This window comes from Haliotis cracherodii, unplaced genomic scaffold, assembly GCF_022045235.1.
Source record: "Haliotis cracherodii isolate W230 unplaced genomic scaffold, xgHalCrac1.p SCAF_13, whole genome shotgun sequence".
Classification (NCBI taxonomy): Eukaryota; Metazoa; Mollusca; class Gastropoda; order Lepetellida; family Haliotidae; genus Haliotis; species Haliotis cracherodii.
Window position 1 is genome coordinate 8,659,255 of NW_027266268.1, and position 21,072 is coordinate 8,680,326.

The following is a 21,072-nucleotide window of genomic DNA, read 5'->3' on the forward strand; positions in this document are numbered from 1 at the left end:
TGATTGAAATAAATATTCATTTGTGCTATTTTGTCAGATTAAAATTCAAAATGTTATTTCGTACTCAGAACAACTCTACAATTCTAAGAAGCAATAACAGCCCTTTTCAACTTCCGTGGTCTAGTGGATAGAGCGCCTGTCTGGAGAGCCGAAGGTCGGTGACCAGGTCCACGGCCGTGTCATACCAAAGGACCCTAAAATATGGTATTCATTGTAAACCTGCCTGGTCTTCGGCATCAGGGTATACAGCAAGTAGTTCCACGGCACTGTTTAAAGATGAACAAAGACAGACACACAACAAAAGCTGTCAGTTTTGATATTCAAATATTTTCTTCATTAATAATAATCAAATGAAGAAACATACATGCGAAAGTCCAACTCCCTCCTTCTGTCAGGGGATGGAGTTAACAGAACCAAATATGAATTTTGAAAAAATTAAAAAGTCTTGTAAAATCAAAGTTAAGATATGTACAAAAATGAACAAATAAACTAGAAAATATCTATTGCTCCCATTTCATATTACATTTTCTGCATAAACGACCGAGTAATCTAAAACAGGTACGAATGTTCGTGTATAATAATTGATTGGAACGCGTGATGTTTAAGCCTTATTATTCCTGTGGTTTCTGAGTGAACGTTCAACGTATCGGACAACAAGGAGCTTATGTTGACTCCAACTACTATGAACATAAGTTTCGAAACAGTGTCTGAGGCGCACGTAAACTCTCATACTTCGACCACACATTACAGTCTCACTCATGGACACGGCTGATGTCTCCCCTTCTGCTGGATGGACTTTCACTCAGTGACACGGCTGCTGACCTCCCTTCTGCTTGGTGCACTCTCACTGACTAACACGGCTGCTGACCTCCCTTCTGCTGGGTGCACTTTCACTCAGTGACATGGCTGCTGACCTCCCTTCTGCTTGGTGCACTTTCACTCAGTGACACGGCTCCTGACCTCCCTTCTGCTTGGTTCACTTTCACTCAGTGACATGGCTGCTGACCTCCCTTCTGCTGGATGGACTCTCACTGACTAACACGGCTGCTGACCTCCCTTCTGCTTGGTGCACTCTCACTGACTAACACGGCTGCTGACCCCCCTTCTGCTTGGTGCACTCTCACTGACTAACACGGCTGCGGACCCCCCTTCTGCTTGGTGCACTCTCACTGACTAACGCGGCTGCTGAACTCCCTTCTGCTTGGTGTACTCTCACTCAGTGACACGGCTGCTGACCTCCCTTCTGCTTGGTGTACTCTCACTCAGTGACACGGCTGCTGACCTCCCTTCTGCTGGGTGTACTCTCACAGACTAACACGGCTGCTGACCTCCCTTCTGCTTGGTGTACTCTCACTCAATGACATGGTTGTTGACCTCCCTTCTGCTGGGTGTACTCTCACTCAATGACACGGCTGCTGACCTCCCTTCTGCTGGATGGACTCTCACTGACTAACACGGCTGCTGACCTCCCTTCTGCTTGGTGTACTCTCATTGACTAACACGGCTGCTGACCTCCCTTCTGCTGGGTGTACTCTCACTGACTAACACGGCTGCTGACCTCCCTTCTGCTTGGTGCACTCTCACTGACTAACACGGCTGCTGACCTCCCTTCTGCTTGGTGCACTCTCACTGACTAACACGGCTGCTGACCTCCCTTCTGCTGGATGGAATCTCACTCAGTGACACGGCTGCTGACCTCCCTTTTGCTGGGTGCAATCTCACTCAGCTGACCTCCCTTCTGCTTGGTGTACTGTCACTCAGTGACATGGCTGCTGACCTCCCTTCTGCTGGGTGTACTGTCACTCAGTGACGTGGCTGCTGACCTCCCTTCTGCTGGGTACACACTCACTCAGTGACACGGCTGCTGACCTCCCTTCTGCTGGAGGGGCGGTCGGGTAGCCTAGTGGTTAAAGCGTTAGCTCGTCACGCCGAAGACCCGGGTTCGATTCCCGCCATGGGTACAATGTGTGAAGCCCATTTCTGGTGTCCCCCGCCGTGATATTGCTGGAATATTGCTAAAAGCGGCGTAAAACCTCACTCACTCACTCACTCCCTTCTGCTGGGTACACACTCACTCAGTGACATGGCTGCTGACCCCCCCTTCTGCTGGGTGTTCTGTCACTCAGTGACACGGCTGCTGACCTCCCTTCTGCTGGGTGTTCTGTCACTCAGTGACATGGCTGCTGACCTCCCTTCTGCTGGGTGTTCTGTCACTCAGTGACATGGCTGCTGACCTCCCTTCTGCTGGGTGTTCTGTCACTCAGTGACACGGCTGCTGACCTCCCTTCTGCTGGGTGTTCTGTCACTCAGTGACATGGCTGCTGACCTCCCTTCTGCTGGGTGTACTGTCACTCAGTGACACGGCTGCTGACCTCCCTTCTGCTGGGTGTGCTGTCACTCAGTGACGTGGCTGCTGACCTCCCTTCTGCTGGGTGTACTGTCACTCAGTGACACGGCTGCTGACCTCCCTTCTGCTGGGTTCACTCTCACTCAGTGACACGGCTGCTGACCCCCCTTCTGCTGGGTGTAGTCTCACTGACTGACACGGCTGCTGACCTCCCTTCTGCTGGGTTCACTCTCACTCAGTGACACGGCTGCCGATCTCTCTTCTGCTGGGTGTACTGTCATTTAGTGACATGGCTGCTGACCTCCCTTCTGCTTGGTTCACTCTCACTCAGTGACACTAAGCCCGTCAGCCACACCATCAAACAAGCTTTTATATGTATTCCAATATCTGTCCCGAGTGGAATAACCTTTTACGTTTTACCTGTCCTGAATGTTCCCTTGTTAAGTTCGGGGGAACAATTGATCATGACCAGCCTTTGCATATGACTTTTCGCTGGCACATGATTATGACTATGGAAATGGTTGTGTTGCTTTTATCTGTAACGTGTATGGTTCGGTTTTGGTCCTGTTATTGCATGCATTGATCCAATTTGATTTCAACCAGATTAAGTTTCCTTCCTCAAGTAATAACATCACACCTAACCTCATCTTCCTTATCTTATAACAATAATATACAGGCGACAAAGCCCTTTGCCTTAATCACAAGAAATCTCTTCTGAAAGAAAGATACATTGTACGCTTCCGTCTATATGATGAGCATGTGTTTCTGAATTATTTTCAAATGGTGATGATGCCAGGACCCACCTGCGGCGCTTGTCATAAACACACGCAAAGGGAAGTCAATTATTCACCTGACCAAACACAGGCATATATGATGGTACAAGTCAAGACAATTAAGGAGTCTGCAGTACCCCGCAGGTGTTACAAATGATGAACGTCGCTTCAAACTTTGCAAAGAAGTTTAATTAAAGATGGAAATAAGCTAATTCTAAGAAAATAAAACATTTAAGAAACACGTATGGTTCTAGCAAATCAAAATGGGAATGACAATCAATGACAACAATCAGAAATCTTCAAACGAAACATAACATTACAAAGCTTCATGAAAATAAATACATGTGAACTATTAAGACATCAGATCTTAAACCAAATCATCTCTCAAAAGCATCAAGGTGATTTAATGTTTTTTAAGGGGTGGTCTTTAAATTTAGAAATAACCTCTCGCAAATTAAAGAGATACCAATATATAATATTATAAGGATAACGCTCTTTTTCAGGGCATTATCATTTGCAGAAGCCCGATTCCCGACATGGGTACAATGTGTGAAGCTCATTTCTGGTGTCCCACACCGTGATATTGCTGGAATATTGCTAAAAGCGGCGCAAAACCATACTCACTCACTCACTTACAAATACTAGCTGAAAATGTATTAACGTAAAAAAAATATGTAATAAATATAAATATTAAGTCATTGTATAGCAGTGAATATATGCTCAGCACATTAAACATTCATTTGAAACTAACTTGGATGAATGCTTACACTTGCGAACGAACCTTAAACCAAACCGTCTGTGAAAAGCATCCAGTTTACTACTTCCAACAATGACGAAACAATTAACAGTGTGTTCTTAAACTGCATCTACATGTATGTTATCAAGAAAATGTACAAAAATGTACCTCCATCTCCCCCGGAAAAAATCCCCCCAAAACAACAACAATAAAATGATTAAAAAAACAACACAACCAATATAATACAAAGTTGCTACACCCAAAATAAAAAGTATTAAAATCTCTACTGCTGTCAAATCGATACCCTGATTCACAATTGTAGCCCAGTGAGTGAAATGGTACACTAAAAACTAAAATGAGGCTTCACAATGTTGTTTCCAAAATTCATTCTTCCTTTTCCAATGAGTAGAGGAATAGAAACGAAGAAACCATTTCCACAATCAACATGTAGCGGTACTGTGAATGATTCTACTTTACATGATAATATAAATAAAACCAAGTTGGTTCTGGAACCTGTTCAATAAATACTCCCTCATCTGACAGTTCTAAAAACATATTAGTTAAATGGCACGGTCAGAGATTGTTTCTGAAAACAAAGAACACATTGAAATGTTTCATTCTGTGTTTTATAAATTTCAGTTGTTGGGGGCAGCTATGTCCGTGAATCATGTCCTGGTTGATGCCTTGTACATTACTCAAACTGTAGCAGATGCAATTTCATGACCTTAATACGACAGTACTTACCTTTTAAAATTAAATGTAATACAGTCAAAGATCTTTGTGCCTTCTGATACAAGTCCTAATTGTTAAATAAACTCTGAAAAGTCACATGAATACGACTTAAGATATATTCTTATGAAAATAAAACATATGTACACAAATCATTAAATGTTTATAACATGAATGTTTACTCAGTGTGTTTGGGAGAATGTATTTACAGTAAAGTACGTCTATAACGAACACGCTTATAACGAACTGACGGATGGAACGAAATGATTTTTTGGTCCTGACTATTTGCTATAGTAATGCTGTATATATGCTTATGACGAACTACAGTTATAACAAACTAAAGTTAGTGGTTCCTTCGAGTTCGTTATAACCGTAGTTTACGGTATTTACAATAAGACAGCTAAATGTCTCGGAATCGGTTTCTATAACAGTTCTAATTCATGTTTGCATTGTTTCGGGTTATTTTCCACCTTCGAAATTGACATATATGGCAGAACTGTCAGCGAAGCTAACGTCGACAGGTGTGCAGTTAGTTGTCAGCTCCGTGTAGGTAGCCTCATCTGCTGCACCTTCAGCGACACTGTCAGGCACCGTGTAGATGTTGGAAGTCGAGGGAGCATCGGCGCCTTGTTCTTCAACTCTCTTAAGTGGCATCGTGTTCTTGCGGCTTAAAAAGAGAAACAGTCACAAAAATTACTGTAGTTAATCCAACGTAAGATACATCCAAACAGCGAGTATTAAAGTATTAAATCATTTTCTTTAGATTCACAAGGATAAACAGAATAAGATACGCTTGTATCCTTCAAAGAATATATGTGTAGTGACCCCAGAACTTCTGAGGTGTCCAGTGTACAGATTAGCTGTGTACCTTATCTGACCCAAGAAAGACAAAGAGACTTGAAAGAGGAAGGGATTGGACTACAGTGTTAGGCAGTGGAAAGGGTGTATTAGAGAGAGAAATAATCCATCATAAAACTCATCACGCAGAAGCTTGCTCAGTTAAATGGCTGTTTGTTATGGTTTATGTATGAGGGGGGTTGAACAATTAATAAAATAAGGTAGCTGGAACTGTAACTGAGAAAGGATTTCTATATTTACATGACTTATGGTAGCGAAGGCACTCATATCAAGAAAACTGAAATAATCATATGCTTGTGATACCAGAAATATTTAAAATCTGTTACTGCCAGATATATGATATTTAAAAGGGCATGAAATAGTTTCTATATCCATTTCCTTGTTCACGAAAATATTATTGGGTTTCATCACGCACATACCCTACGACTGATACTGCTATAGTATCTCACATATCTCATCCTGTCTGTGTGTACTCCACAATTAACTATATATGTTACCGGTGGGACAGGACAAAACCGCTTTTATCGCGAGCTGTTTCTATACATGTGATCTTGAATTTGCGGTTCATCCTTGAGTTAATTCAGGCACAGAATACGTCCAAATGACACCCTGTTTATCATTACAGCCGACATAAATTCGGTTCAAATGGTTACAATGCGTGATGCGGCTGATTCCTCATGCTCTCAGCCGCTAGTTCTCATTTACTTACTTGCAGAAGTCATATATGCTGCTACTGGCTGCATGTATAGCAACACTAACTTGATTTGGTTTGGAGTCTTAGTCTTCCAATTGCTGAATGTACAATTATACTCTTAAAAAATGGAGGGGATCATGACATATAAATGTTAATACCAGTAAAAGAACAAGTATGTAAAGCGTGACACCAAGACATACCCTGCAGTTAGTACGTGACCCACGCAGTAGCGCCACCCAAAATGTGACAATCGCCCCATTTCAGGGCGTTCCAGGAGGTCAACGACAAGAGTACAGGATCGACTGATCCGAAACCAGGCTCTACAAAATCGAGCTCAAACGGCGAATCAAGCTGCTGCAAACTTCAGGCAACTGGAGTACGGGTCAAACGATTAGAAATCGCCTACAAGCAGCTCATCATCTATGCTTAACAGCCACGTGTTGTGCCGCCACTTACAAATCGTCATCTAGCCAACATAGGTCAATGGTGTAGACAACGTCAACAATGGGGTAATCGTCGCTGGTCACGTGTCATGTTTTCAGATTAGTCCCGATTCACGTCCTTGATAGGTGTGATCGTGTCTGGCGACGTCGAAATGAACGTTAAGCCAATGTCAACCTGAGACATCATGACAGACTTGGCGGTGGATCGGTTTTTGTGAGGGGTGGCATCACTATGACTGAACGAACTCCACTCCATGTTGTGCAAGGAAGGGTCACTGGAGAGCACAATCAGGACAACATACTGAGCCAAGACCTTACCCCCACTGAACACGTCTGAGACGTGATATGAAGACGTGTGCGTCAACGTCATAGGCCGCCGACCATTTTTGCAGAACTTGGCCAGGCGCTGCAAGAGGAGTCTCATACGCGGTATGCCTCGTCGATTGAATGAATGTTTGACAAACGTGGCGGTAGTACGCACTACTGATCCAAAAACATCAACTCTCATACTTCACTGTTCCAAATTCGTTATTATTTTCATGCAATTATTACTCGAAACTTATATCTCATACAAGTTTGGAAATTCTAAGTTATTTCCAAGTATCCCGTACTTTTTAAGAGGGTATTGCTAAGTAACATCTTTAAGAGATAACGTCTTTAAGTGGCTTTTCGAAGTTTGCATAATGAACAAGGGATACAGTTCTATGGATATACAACTTCTTTATTACAATGAAAGCGACGTTCCGGTGTAAGTAGCAACACCAAAACGCCGCTTTCATTGTAATAAAGAAGTTGTATATCCATGGAACTATATCCTTTGTTCAAGAGATTGTAATACGTTTCGACGATTTGAATGTTGTGGTTATCGACTTATTTAAGAATTAAGAACGATCACGTTTGAGAAACAAATCTCAGTTAACTACAATTTTTAAACATATAAACACTTATAAATATAAACACTTACATGTAGAATACATATGATATAAAGGCGACCAGGAGAGCCACAATAACAGTCCCACAGATTATTCCCACGATCAGTGCTGCGTTGTTCGGATTGTCTGCTGAAATGAATATATTTTTAGAATAGTTAAATGTTTTCACAAATCAAAAGGACTGTAATATTTCATAAAAGGCCACGTGTCAAGATATACAGACATGGCGTTTTGCACTCATCACGTGACTGAATGATGATGTCGTTGGCATGGCAACTTTCGTTTTCTTCACTGACATTAACGTTGTTGTTTTTGACACAGAAATAATGTCGTTCATGTTTCAGACATGATAACAAATCAACAGTATAAATACCGCTGAGCATGGGGGAAGAAGATAGAGAAAGGACATCACTTACAACTTTGTTATTATGACCCTTCCGCTTAATAAAAGTCTGGTAGTCAAGCGTATCTGTGACAGCTACAATCAATCCTTGGCTTTGTTTTACAAAACAATCGCAAATCTGTGTTTAAGTGGTACGATATAATGGTGGTGACTTTTATGATCAGCTCGGAAACAGGTCCGCGTAATGAATACATCAATATATGTTGATAAATATAAGTTTCAAGGCAAAGTAGAATGTAGATACACATGGCAGATGATGGACGACGGACGAGAAAAAGAATCATATTAAACATTCACCTTGTAAGGAACCTTCTGTATTTAACTTGTTTCCAATTCCATCTGGCGTAGAGGTCGCTGGAATAAATCAGTGAAGGTATTCAACGTATGTATTGTCTAGATAACTGACACAAGAATGGAAGCAAACCAGGCAGTGCACAGGTTCAAACATACAGAAGAATGAGCGTGTTTGGTTTTAGGCCACTTTGAACATTACTTAAGCATTCAGTACATATAAATAGTAGACCGAATGACTGTTGCGCAGGAGACCTACTATTTTTTTCTTAACTCCTTTGACACACTTCCGCACTAACACCGTATTGAGAGAGTAAGATATGTTTAACGTTGCAATAAGCTGGCAAAGAAGAATGTTGATAAACATGGGAGACGATGGACGACGGACGGGAAAAGGAATAACATTACACATTTACCTTGAAAAGAATCACTTGTATTTAACGTGTTTTCATCAATTCCATCTGGCGTGGAGGTTTCTGGAACGAATCAGCAAAGCAATTCAATGTATGAAGTGTCTGGACAGCTGACACAAGCATGGCAGTATACCGAGCAGTATATATAACAGAGGGGTGAGTTGGCTTCGTTTATACGCATAATAGGCACAGTGATTGTTACATGTTATTGACAACGTTGCGTTTGTGGGACCAACTACTATTTTCATCTAAACTCCTTTAACACAATTCCGCAGTCACACGGCAATAAGAGAGTGAGTATAAGTAGGTTTAACGCTGCAATAAGCAATATGTGAGCCTGTAAATAATTATGCTTAGAATAGGCAAACCAGTGACTGAAAGAACGACCAACGATCTCCGTATACAGGATACAATAACAATCAGCAAAGTCACAGATATCGACTACCCGACCCCAGTTTAGTCGGCACATACTGTGTTTATTGTTCAATGCACACAACAATATTCCCGGTGTATTACGGTAGCCTAGACATAATCTAGTCTGAATCAAACAAGCCAGTGATTAATATTATGAGCATCGGCATATTAAGTACTTGAAAAACATTCCGATTCGAAATCACCACATGGCATTGGACCTACAACGTCAGGCTTTGTTCTCAAATGGCCATGCGAATTGTGTTGATTCTTGCTTCAATAATTGCCCTTATACATCTGTAGGTACATGGACATGTGTCTTGAGGAGAAGGTAGACTCCAAGTGAAGAACTGAAGGACCTACCTACATAAAAAAAATAATGCATCGAAGGAATGTAGGCTTTTAAGTTTTACGTATAAATGTACATCAAAAGACCTACCTGCATCAAGATGTGTCCTAAGATTGTATCCTCCGTTGTATATATTATCATAATCGTATCCAAGGACAGCAAAGGAAGAATTTGAACGAATTGTTGTTATGTGTTGACCACTTGGTAATGTTCCCACTTTGTATCTTGTACCTGGAACTTTCGTCCACTTTATTGGAGGACTGAAAACTGTAGAGAGAGCGCTTGAGGTTTCGTGAACGTGAACATTGTTGTTGTCTTTATCTGTCAATATTGTCCTGGTACCTTGGGCTATTAGGGTTGCTTGTTTAGAGTAGAGGGATACTGGTGGTACTACAATTAACCCATCAGGAAGAAAATGATAATACGTCCCAATAGTACACAATGTGACCATGGTTGGCTTTGTGGTGTTGAAGTAAAATGTTTCAAAACTTCCACATTGTTCACGGTACAGTCCATCTTTACCCACAGAGACCAAAGAGCCGTTATTAAACATGATGCTCGTGTCACTATGGTCAGTGACAACTTGAAGTTGGTATGGCAGGGTAATCATAGACATTCGATAGTAAGAAGATTCTTGAATGGCGATAATATACTCACTTCCATAATGTTTCACAGGCAGTAACTGCTCGTAGGTAGAGAAGGTATTGTAGGTCATATCGTATGTTCCACTGTAGACAGCTATTGTTTCCGTGGCATTAACGATGGTTCTGGTTATATCAGAAGAACTGTTTATGGAGAAAGTGTGATACTTATCTAATCTGACACTGAGAGTGTCCCCGTTGCTGTACGTCCTGCCGTCATAGGTGACGTTGCCCTCCAATCTGAAGAAAATGTCAACATCCGTCTTCTTGCTGTGTGTGGCTATCACTAAGACTGCTTTGTACTCTGTGCTTCTATACATGTTGTCAGTAGGAAGACAGGAAGAAAAGATGTACTTGGTGCCTAGCGCAGACACAGGAAGAGGAGAGAATGGTGAGTAAAAGCTCATTCCGCCGATGATCTGAATAGCATCATCTCTCACATGCACAAGCACTACCTTGGTTGTTGTGGCATTAGGATAAAAGTAGTCTGTGTTGTAAGGATTGAAGCGTCGAGACCAGATCCGCCCAGAGAGTGGATCCTGAACCTGCCACCCGCCTTCTGTCTCCCCAGCAGTGGCGAGTATCCGCGGGCGAAATTGGTAGGAGGGATTGTTTCCCGCTACTGCCATCAAGTAACTTTCACCTGTAAGGCATATTAATGTTTATTTATTTGATAACCTTATGATTAGTGAATTAAAGACGAAGAAATACCAGTATCGTCTCTGGCACAGATGTATATATTAGAATAAACGATTTAATTTGATTATTACAACGTTAAGTTGTTAAAGATTATCAAAAGGCAACAGTCAAAGAGATCCCATCCTTTGACAGGTTTCCTACATGCATAGGTCAAAAAAGAAACTTGTCACAAGTTCAGAATTGTGTTTGGCTTGCGACCATTTGTAATGAAATGAGTCTTTAAAGGGGCACTAATCTAAAGCGATTCCACGGGACTGGTTGTTGACTTTGTTATTGTTTTTCCGCCATGAGTGCCCGGATGATACGCAACGCAACTGAGCGTGATAGAAAACTGGGCTACCGTCTGCAAACAATATTTGTTTTACGCATTTTTGAACACTGATTGATCTATAAAGATTTCGACAAAGGGCGCATATTAATTTATTCCTTCAGTCTAAACAAACGGACAAAAAGAACGGCGGAGCTCATCTGATGTAGTCATTTGGAAATGAGATGGTTATTGTTTAATAATAAAAACGTATCCATGCAGCGAAAGTATTTTCGGATTTGGGATTGCGTCGATAATACGATTACTACTCCCCTGTTGTGATCCACGTTTTCTGGTATAACCCTGCACTTGTGTATTTGTCGTCATTCACTTGATGCTCAGTTAATGCCTTTATTATTATATGCAGGTATAATTAGTGGTAGCACCACTCAGATTACCTGACAAAGGTTCCCATTTGGCATTTATTGTGTCTTGGGTAATTATTCAATCTAAATCCAGGTTTGAAGTGAGGTGAAATGTGTATAATATAATATGCACGTGGCAGCCGAGCAAGGATACATTCCTTGAACAAGGAAGCTGCCTAAAATTATACACATAAATTTGGTAGGTTGTAATTATGATATTTGCATTTTCCTTTCCTTCATTTGCTGTAGCATTGTACAGATTCATTCTTGTTCCCCTACGTCTTGGTTGGGAAATTCTTCGATGCGCGATAGACGTTATTTTCACAAGTCTTTTCCTTTGTAAGCGTGAATATATTACAGTCAATTTGTAAAATGTGATTCTTTCAGGGAATTTATAAAATGTGAAAATATTTCAGTAATTTTGACTGAAAAATCTGTCCATTTCTTTAACAGATTGACTAAAATTGATAAAGACGATCACAAGGGCCTAAAACATCACAATAAATTATTGTGTAGGACTAGAAGCCAAACAATATAGAAATGTACTTTTCATCGTAACATTTTCAGTCTCTTTGTGATGATATTAAACATAAAAATGTTTGGAATTCGTTCAACTTGTCAAAATAATACAGCTGGACTTATTTTTCAGTCAGTCTGTAAAATAACTGAATATTTAGGCGTTTAATAAATTACCTAAGTGAAAATTTTGCACATTTTGTCTGTAAAATTATAAACACGATAGAATAAGCAATGCTCAGGAGAAATATTCATTTGTGTTGCAAGTCAAAATAGTGTAAACGAGAATCGCACAATTACCAAGCAAGTGATTTATCAAAACGTCGTCACCATTACCGATGCTACCCACAAAGATAACTACATTTCCTTATTATTTCCAAACCAATATTTCATTTTGTTGATTTTTGTGACTATACGCCCTTATACTATCAATAAAAGTGACAAATGCGCTTACGACTTGCGCAGCACAGGTCGCGAACTAGTCTTGATTTCTGCTACATCACCCGGGTACTCACGGGAAAAAACAATAACAAAGGCAACAACCAGTCCGGGGAATTGCTTTAGATCAGTGCCCCTTTACTTCGCTTTTAAAAATAGTTTAGTAATACACGGCGCCGTAGACAACTGGATACACCATGAAAACATTACACACATGTCCTAACTACACAGGCCATAAACCTTTATCAATGTATTCAAAACGTTGTTCGTTGATAACTATAATGCCATTATCATAACGGAAACTGTGACACATACCTGTATACTGCACTGCTTCCTCTGCAGACAAATTGTAGCCGATGTTATGGACCGATCCATTATAAAAGGACAGAACTGTGAAGGGGAGGTCGCTGGAAATGAACGTATAAGATGTAGACCGTCTGGTTGACTTCACTGTGCCGACTTTGTACCTGCTGCCCGGTACATCCATCCATGTCAGAAGATCGTTGAGTTGTTTCTTTTTAATCAACACATTCGCTGTCCTCTCAGTTAATATCTTGAGTGTTGTATTGGCACCTCGAAGCCAGACACCCCTCTGTGTGACGTAAGAGTGTACAGGTGGTACAGTTGTGAAGACACTGCTGTAACCATCTGCTCTACTGAGTGTCACCAGAACCGGGCGTGTGGTGGTGAAGTGAAGACTCTCTCCCTGTTCAAGTGAGCGGTTATACAGACGACGCTCACCAGTGGAGACTGTGGCCCCGGTACTGAACGTGATCTGCACGTGGTTGTTTTCACTGATGATCTGCAGCTCCAGCTTGGTGTCATCTACAGTAACAACATACTCCTGTCCGTGGTGCTTGACAGGCAGTAGTTGGTCATACACAGTGTACTTAGAGGCATAGTCTATACCACTGTAGACAGCCACACTGTCTTCACTGTTAATTACTGTTCCATTCAGATCATGTGGGGTGTTTATCATCAACGTTTGATATGGGTCAAGTTTGATGGACAGAGTATCGCCGTCACCGTATTTGTAGTTGACAAAGTAAACACTTCCTTTTCCCATTTGAAAGAATATTTTAACATCAGTGCTCATGTTGTGTGTAGCTATCAGCAGCAAGGATTTATAACTACTGTTAGGTGCAAGACTGGAAGGTACAAAGTACTTGGTCCCAAGGACAGATATAGGAAGAGGAGAGAATAAACCATCAGCTTCTAACAGAATATTTACATCTTCGTCACTTCCGCTTACAACGACAGCTTTATTTTCTACAACACTAGTGATTTTCATCTTATCGGTTACACTGCGTGAACTACCACTGAAGGGACGCACTTCACTGGATGTTCTTTTGGCGAAGTGTGGATACTGTATCTCCATCAGGCCCCCGGTTTCTCCAGCTGTGTACCTGATGTACGAGTCTTTGCTACTATATGCCAGAGCCACCAAGTAGTCTTCACCTGTAAATTCAATTCAACACGATATTACATCCATATATTATGTAGGCGGCGAGTTCAAAGGACGACAGATGTGCTGTATCCGTGAACCACACCCTTCGCAGAACCACGTGCAGAACTCGAATACATGTTACTGTGTCCTGGCTATTGTAGAGTCAAAATTGATACAGTGTGAATAATGTCCGTCTCTGGCCAAGGGTAACCTCCAAGTGTCGTAACATTCAACAAGGTCAGTGACATTCAAATAACCCTGTCATGTACGTAACTCTTCTCTACAACGGTCGTCGATCTGCCGGCTGCAGACAGATCATCCGTCGCAACTGCAGACAAACTCAATGTTCCTGGTAATTTCCAAGGGGTACTACGTTCACACTTCGGGGCTGTATGTATTACATTAAGTTACCCAGGACGTCACAAACACTTTAATTTTAATCTCTATATTTTCAGCAGTAATCGAGAGGAAATTTGTCAGTGACTTGGTGTAATTGATCACTTATAAATTTTGCGTTTTGGCGTGTATCTTGGTCCCTTTACGTTTTTTTCATGTGAAAAATATTTGTTGATAAATCTTTGACGTATTGAAGTGTTGCGTAAATTATAATCTTGCATCGGTTTTGATCAAATATGTAATAGTAAGTTAACTAAACGTAATAGCTAACAGTTGTTACATTCATTATTATCAGCTAGACGACCCCGTCTAAGGATGTATAATGTTAAAAACGTGTAAGGTTTAACATAATCAATTATAGGACAAGACAATAATAAAAACGAAAAACATATGTTTGAGCATTGCCCTTTTAATCTTACTATTTTAATTCGTGGCCTTAAAAGCATCGTCTTATAGACAACAGATAATGCCTCGACATTTGATATTTCTTAGATAGCTTGGGTGACTCTGGGATCATTAACAATCATAAGCATCTGGCGCGCCTAAGGGGCACAACGAAATATGGAGCTTCAGACGACTGGACCATCATACATCCGTGTAATGTCAGTTCCGGGTACCCATTGTTTGAAACAAACATGCTCCAGACAAACCCCAGAGGAATATCTAGGTCAGGCCTACACTGTGTCACACCAGCAGTCGCACACATACACTATTGAAAGGAATAATGATATTGCCCTGTAGATAGGTATATCTTTTGTGAACACAATTATTGTTGTGGTTCACACCATGTTTTACCTCGTGGGTTTCCCTTGAATTCAGCCATTGTGTGGTAACAACTATACTATATTATCATCAATAGTATCTTAAAATTTCCTTGGGGATACTGGTTAAGAGTATGTAGTCCACTGCAACCTATGGAGGCGACTGTATGGATCGGGTGGTCAGGTTCGGTGACTTGGTTAAGTGCATGTCGTCGTGACCCAATAGGGTAGCGAGTAGCCGTTCTTTGAATTAAGAATGCCCAACACAAACCCCAGAGGAATATCTAGGCCAGACCGTCATTATGTCCCACCATAGACGCACACGCACACTTTTGAAAGGAGTAAGTGAGTGAGTGTGGTTTTACGCCGCTTTTAGCAATATTCCAGGAATATTACGGATGGGGAACACCAGAAATGGCTTCACACATTGTACCCATGTCGGGAATCGAACCCGGGTCTTCGGCGTGGCGAGCGAACGCTTTAACAACTAGGCTACATGACCGCCCCTTCTTTGAAAGGAATAATGATGATATTGCACTATAGATAGGTATATATTTTGTGAACACAGTTATTGTTGTGGTTTGCGTCATGTTTTACCACGTGGGTGTCCCGTGGAAATCAGTCACTTCATGGTGAGAACTATATTATATTACCATCTATAGTATTTTAAAATTTCTTTTGGGATTCCGGTCAAGAGTATGTAGGTCCATTGCAACCTATGAAGGCGACTGTATGGATCGGGTGGTCAGGTTCGGTGACTTGGTTTAGTGCATGTCGACGTGACCAAATTGGGTTTCACAAAAACAAACAAAAATAAACAACATTTCTTCAGCTATATTAGCTATATAGATAATCGAATCGGGATCAGGCAAGCAATTGTTGATAGCTTTGTCAGCGTCTCAAGCCGTCGGGGCAAAGTCACCGAGACTGACCACACGGTCCCAACTTTACTAGCATGTGGTACTGTGGACCAGTTCCGAACCCAAATGTCCATAGGGAGCGTGTAAAGTGAGTTGTTGTAAGTTAAGTGTTGTCCAATTCCCAAATATAATGAGCAATTATGAGTCGAGTAACAAAATATATGAAGTCACTTTACCAATGTTTTCGAAAAACACCAACAACTATTAACAAGTCTTTTTATGACTATATGTCCTCGCCCATGATTTGCCATACATTATATAATGTAAAACGTCAATGCCAGAGATTAATCAGTCTCCATAATCTGCCGAAACAGATTCCATTGGACGTTAAAGGAAAACTCGTGACTGAAATCATATGAAAGGATCATTGAAAATCAGTGATGACACATATGGGGTGACACATCTGTGCCGTCAATGTAATGTTTAGGAGATCCATTATCTTCCATGAATGGATAGACCAACAATCATTGGGTTCTATACTATCTCCATTAATGTAAACATAGATTTAAGTGAGTTCTTTGCTGGTTTTCAATTTGACACTCAATTCAATGATTTCAATATTTGTAGGAAAACATGTGGTGTCAGTAGGACTCGAACCAGGAAAGTATGATTTGAGGACCTTTTGATAGTAGACTTATCTTACGGCGACACGTGTCACATGCGCTCTGAAGTGATATTTTTATTTAAAAGTTTGTATAGCGCATGAACGTATTCATTTTATGTTTTAGAAACTGGTGATGTGTGTTTTTAGACAGAGAACATGCTCGTTACTCGTATGTTTTCCTTAACGTTATATTTGTTTTTCGATTTTTAACACCTAATGTTTTTGTCCCCTAAATAAAATTCCGAAACATGCAAAAAAGTTCAAAAGTGCATAGATCTTAAACATATCTAGTCTGTGCTAAATACCTGATCAGCTTTTGTACCGCGTACGATATAATTATTTATGGCTGTTTGAAAGTTGTTTTGTTTTCACGAACATAAATGGATGTACAGCAGGTTTGCGTGTTTCATTTCACCTATGGTAGTCTTGACCTCATACGAGGTAATACAATATCTAATCTAACAAGACTTGGATCATGTTATCAGATATAAATCACAAATAATTAAGTAATTGTGATCCCAACAAATTATGCGGATTCAATTATGTGTTCGAAATTCTGCATGGACAATTATCTCCATTCTATTGAAAAACAATCCCCAAAATATGTTTTTTGACATCCCCGACACTGTGACATTTATGGATTTCCTTATGCGTGAAATTCTATCTTGATTGAAAAGCCGATTAAACCATACGTCTTTATTCCTTGTAATAATAACATTTAATAGATAATTTCCAAACAGATATTCACTTTGGTGACAACAGTGTTTTGTAGAAGATACTTGGGAAATAAAACCACAACAGAGTTACTTACCCATGCCACTCTGCAGCACTGTCAAAAGAACCACCAAACTGAAGTACTTGTAAATCATCCTCTCCTTCGGCTGTTTCTGGTTCCTATCAAAATAAGGGATGATGATCCCAGATGTCTCCCGAGATAGCCATCAAAACCACATGTGACAGGGCGACCAAAGCGGGTGTGAGTATGACATCAGTTACACGGCCTCTTATATACAACATTATTTTACATCCTTGTTTTACATACGTCTCGTTTGTGTTGTCAGAATAGACTAGATAAAAATATTTACAAATCCACGAATGCGTAGATAACTACGAGGAAGTGCTATTGAATCACTATGAGTGGGTGAATGTTTTGATGAATGTTCGAGCTAGATCATGTTGGTGTATAATCAACACTAGCCTTTGAAAGGCAGGGTTGGTGCACATGAAACATATTTTGTCGATGGTAAGATGTGTCACAGAGATATTCCTGTTGTAGTTCTCCCCATTTTCTACAACAGGTTATAATAAGATACAATGTTTTCTGAGGGAAACCGGGGCGGTCGGGTAGCTTAGTGGTTTAAGCGTTCGCTCGTCACGCCGAAGATCCGGGTTCGATTCCCGACATGGGTACAATGTGTAAAGCCCATTTCTTGTATTCCCCGCTGGATATTGCTGGAATATTGCTAAAAGCGGCGTAAAACCATACTCTTTCATTCAGTCACTGAGGGACATATCAACATGACATCGCGCAACAAAGCAATACTCGAACTGATACGATGTTCCGATACGATACAGTGATATTGCGATACAGACAGAAACGACACAGAGTTAACACACACTGAAAAAGCGCTAGAATGAGACGATGCTGTGAATGAACGACACGACATAATGACAAGACGACACGATATGGCGACAGGACAACACGTCATAACGATAGAACGACAAGCCATGACGATAACGCAACATGACATGGCGATGAAGCAAAAAAGGTGTAATGCGATATGGTCACGCAATACGACGATATAACAATATATTGCGAAAATGCGATATCACGGTATGGCAATGGAGCGATATTGCATAATTGCGTTGTGACGATACTTTCAAATCTCCAACTCAAACCAGGGCTGAATTGCCATCTGCAGATGCCTTGAGAATAATACAATGAAAATGATCCAAAGTTGTGACAAAGTGACACTACTACCTGCACCATAAACATGTCTGAGTCGTTCAAAGCGCAACAGCAGTTACATGCATATGAGACAAGTAACACCACATGACAACGTGATCAGTGCACGTGCAGGGTTATGCAGTGGGGTGGTTATGAGTTATCTGAACTGAACTGAACTTTATTTACACTCAGGCTGCTATCAGCGGAATCAGAGGTACAAATGTAATACATAATACATATACATATAAATATAGAATACATACAAACACATCTTTGCCGAGCATACATGTATATTTAACCAGATTTACTATGGTAGCAATATATGTTCAATTAAGAAAGAGGGAGCGTTACTTGATAGATTTAAACAATGACATGGTGATTTTACAGAATTTGGACAGTTTTCTCAATGTTCCTAGTCGTGAGTTATTGAAAAGTAAATTCATTTCATGCATATTGGGTTAAATGTAGAATTTGTGTAAAAAATGTTTTATTTCGTGTTCTAACGATGTCAAAATGTTGACTTTTAGCGTCGGTTTAACTATGACGTCTTTAGATCATGTTGGTGTATAATCAACACTAGCCTATGAAAGGCAGGGTTGGTGCACATAAAACATATGTTGTCGATGGTAAGATGTGTCACAGAGGTATTCCTGTTGTAGTTCTCTGCATTTTCTACAACAGGTGATAAAAAGATACGTTTTCTGGGGTAGGTCATCGCCATATCGCTCCGACATATCAACACGATATCGCGCAACAGAACGATAGTAACAAACTGATGCGATGTTCCGATACAGTGATATTGAGTTACACGATATCGCGCAACAGAACGAGAGTAACAAACTGATGCGATGTTGATGTTCCGATACAGTGATACTGAGTTACACGATATCGCGCAACAGAACAAGAGTAACAAACTGATGCGATGTTGATGTTCCGATACAGTGATATTGAGTTACACGATATCGCGCAACAGAACAAGAGTAACAAACTGATGCGATGTTGATGTTCCGATACAGTGATATTGAGTTACAGACACAAAATTGACTAAAAGTTGACTGTTAGCATCCGTTTCACTTTGACCTCATTTCACGTCTGACTGAAGAGCAGCGGAACAACCTCGTCCGACGATTGGAAGCAGGAGGATTGCAGTAACGATATTGAAAAGTGACGTTTGGTTTATCTATTTATGAGGAACTGAGAATGTTTGAAAGCAAAGGGGTGTACCGGCCGACGAAGGCTGATCAACAGAATATGCTTTTGTGGCGTAATGATACGGGCGGATTTCTTTCACACCGGAAGAACAAACCCAGCGCCAGGCAACTGAACGGCACAACGCTATTGTGATGAAATTGTGTAGCTGCACGTTTTCATCACGTTAATTATGTTTCAGCGTGACAATGCTGGACTGCATACAACATGTGTAACAGAAATATTCGTATGAATTAACAATGTACAATGTCCTTCTATGGCTCTTTTGTGATTGTATATCTAAAGCTGTTTTTAAATATAATTATTACTCGTTGATCTTGTGTGGTCATTTATTTATTTCACAACTTAGTTCTGTATGAATAGATTTCTTGTTGAACCTCTGCGTTTAAATTTGGAAATCATCTCGTAACAACAACCTCGTGAGTGCGTTATCAGGCGGTGCCAGGCCACTAATGGTAGACACATGATAAATTGAGATCTCATTACCTTGACATTTTCTGTGTCATGTGTTCATATTGGACACGTGTTCACTTATGTCGTTTGCAATATGTTGTCACACATCAAGCTTTTTGATGTGCAATAAATATGTGTTACTTCCCACATGTGTTACACGTTTCATATTTTGAGGAGTATGTATAGATTTTACCATTCGTGACTATTATGAGGACTGTAAAATAGAATGCTTATCGAGAACATTGGGTTTGAATTGAATTCATTATCTATTATCGTCTTTATTTTACGTTTTTTTCAAATATATAATAGTATATAATGGTATACATGAAAACTGAAACATAAGTATAAATTGGCGATGGTTTTGCAATTGGAAAACATGTTGTATTATGTTGCTGTAGCCTTACACTTGGGCCTCTTCTAGCAAAATGTGGGGACACGGGTGGCCCAGTCGTCTAAGGCGCCGCGATTCGCTGTGAAGAGTTGCGTCCCTTGGGCACACCAGAAACCTATGATTGTGGGTTCGAATCCCGGTTCGCCCCGATTATGTTTCTAGGTTTGTCAGCACCATACCCGTGCTCGTTGGTTTCACCGAAGAGTTAACCTCTTAGACCTGCATCACTTCGGGCTTTCCTCCCACATTAAGCTGACACGCCGCGATATAACTGGAATATTGTTAAAAGCGGCGTTAAATCCAACTCACTGACTCACTCACTCTAGCAAAATGGTGCTTTCGGGCTTCCTAATTCAATATATAAGTTTATTACTCGACCGTTAAATATGCCATTGTTTAATAACAAAAAGCGCGTGATTATGTACTGCCAATTTTATCAGAACTATTCACTCGTTTGATAAGCTTGGTATTACACGGGAACTCGTTGAGTATTCTATATTTATGCTAGCGTTTATCAAACTTATGCACTGCTAAATCCTGAACATGAAAAGATGCGGAAATCTTATTATAACATGTTCAGTTATGTCACAGACCTGTC

The 21,072-nt window shown here is 40.6% G+C and overlaps 1 protein-coding gene across 1 annotated transcript; it reads right to left on the bottom strand.

Moving 5' to 3' along the window:
• Positions 1 to 4,985: 4,985 nt before the first annotated feature.
• On the bottom strand, positions 4,986 to 17,342 carry LOC139459578 (uncharacterized). Its single transcript, XM_071241132.1, has 7 exons — positions 17,285 to 17,342; positions 12,661 to 13,803; positions 9,470 to 10,663; positions 8,623 to 8,682; positions 8,213 to 8,269; positions 7,545 to 7,641; positions 4,986 to 5,252 (listed from the first exon to the last, which is right to left on the bottom strand). The coding sequence occupies exons 1-7, from the start codon at positions 17,340 to 17,342 to the stop codon at positions 5,045 to 5,047; spliced, it is 2,817 nt and encodes a 938-aa protein (XP_071097233.1). The 3' UTR covers positions 4,986 to 5,044.
• Positions 17,343 to 21,072: the final 3,730 nt, after the last annotated feature.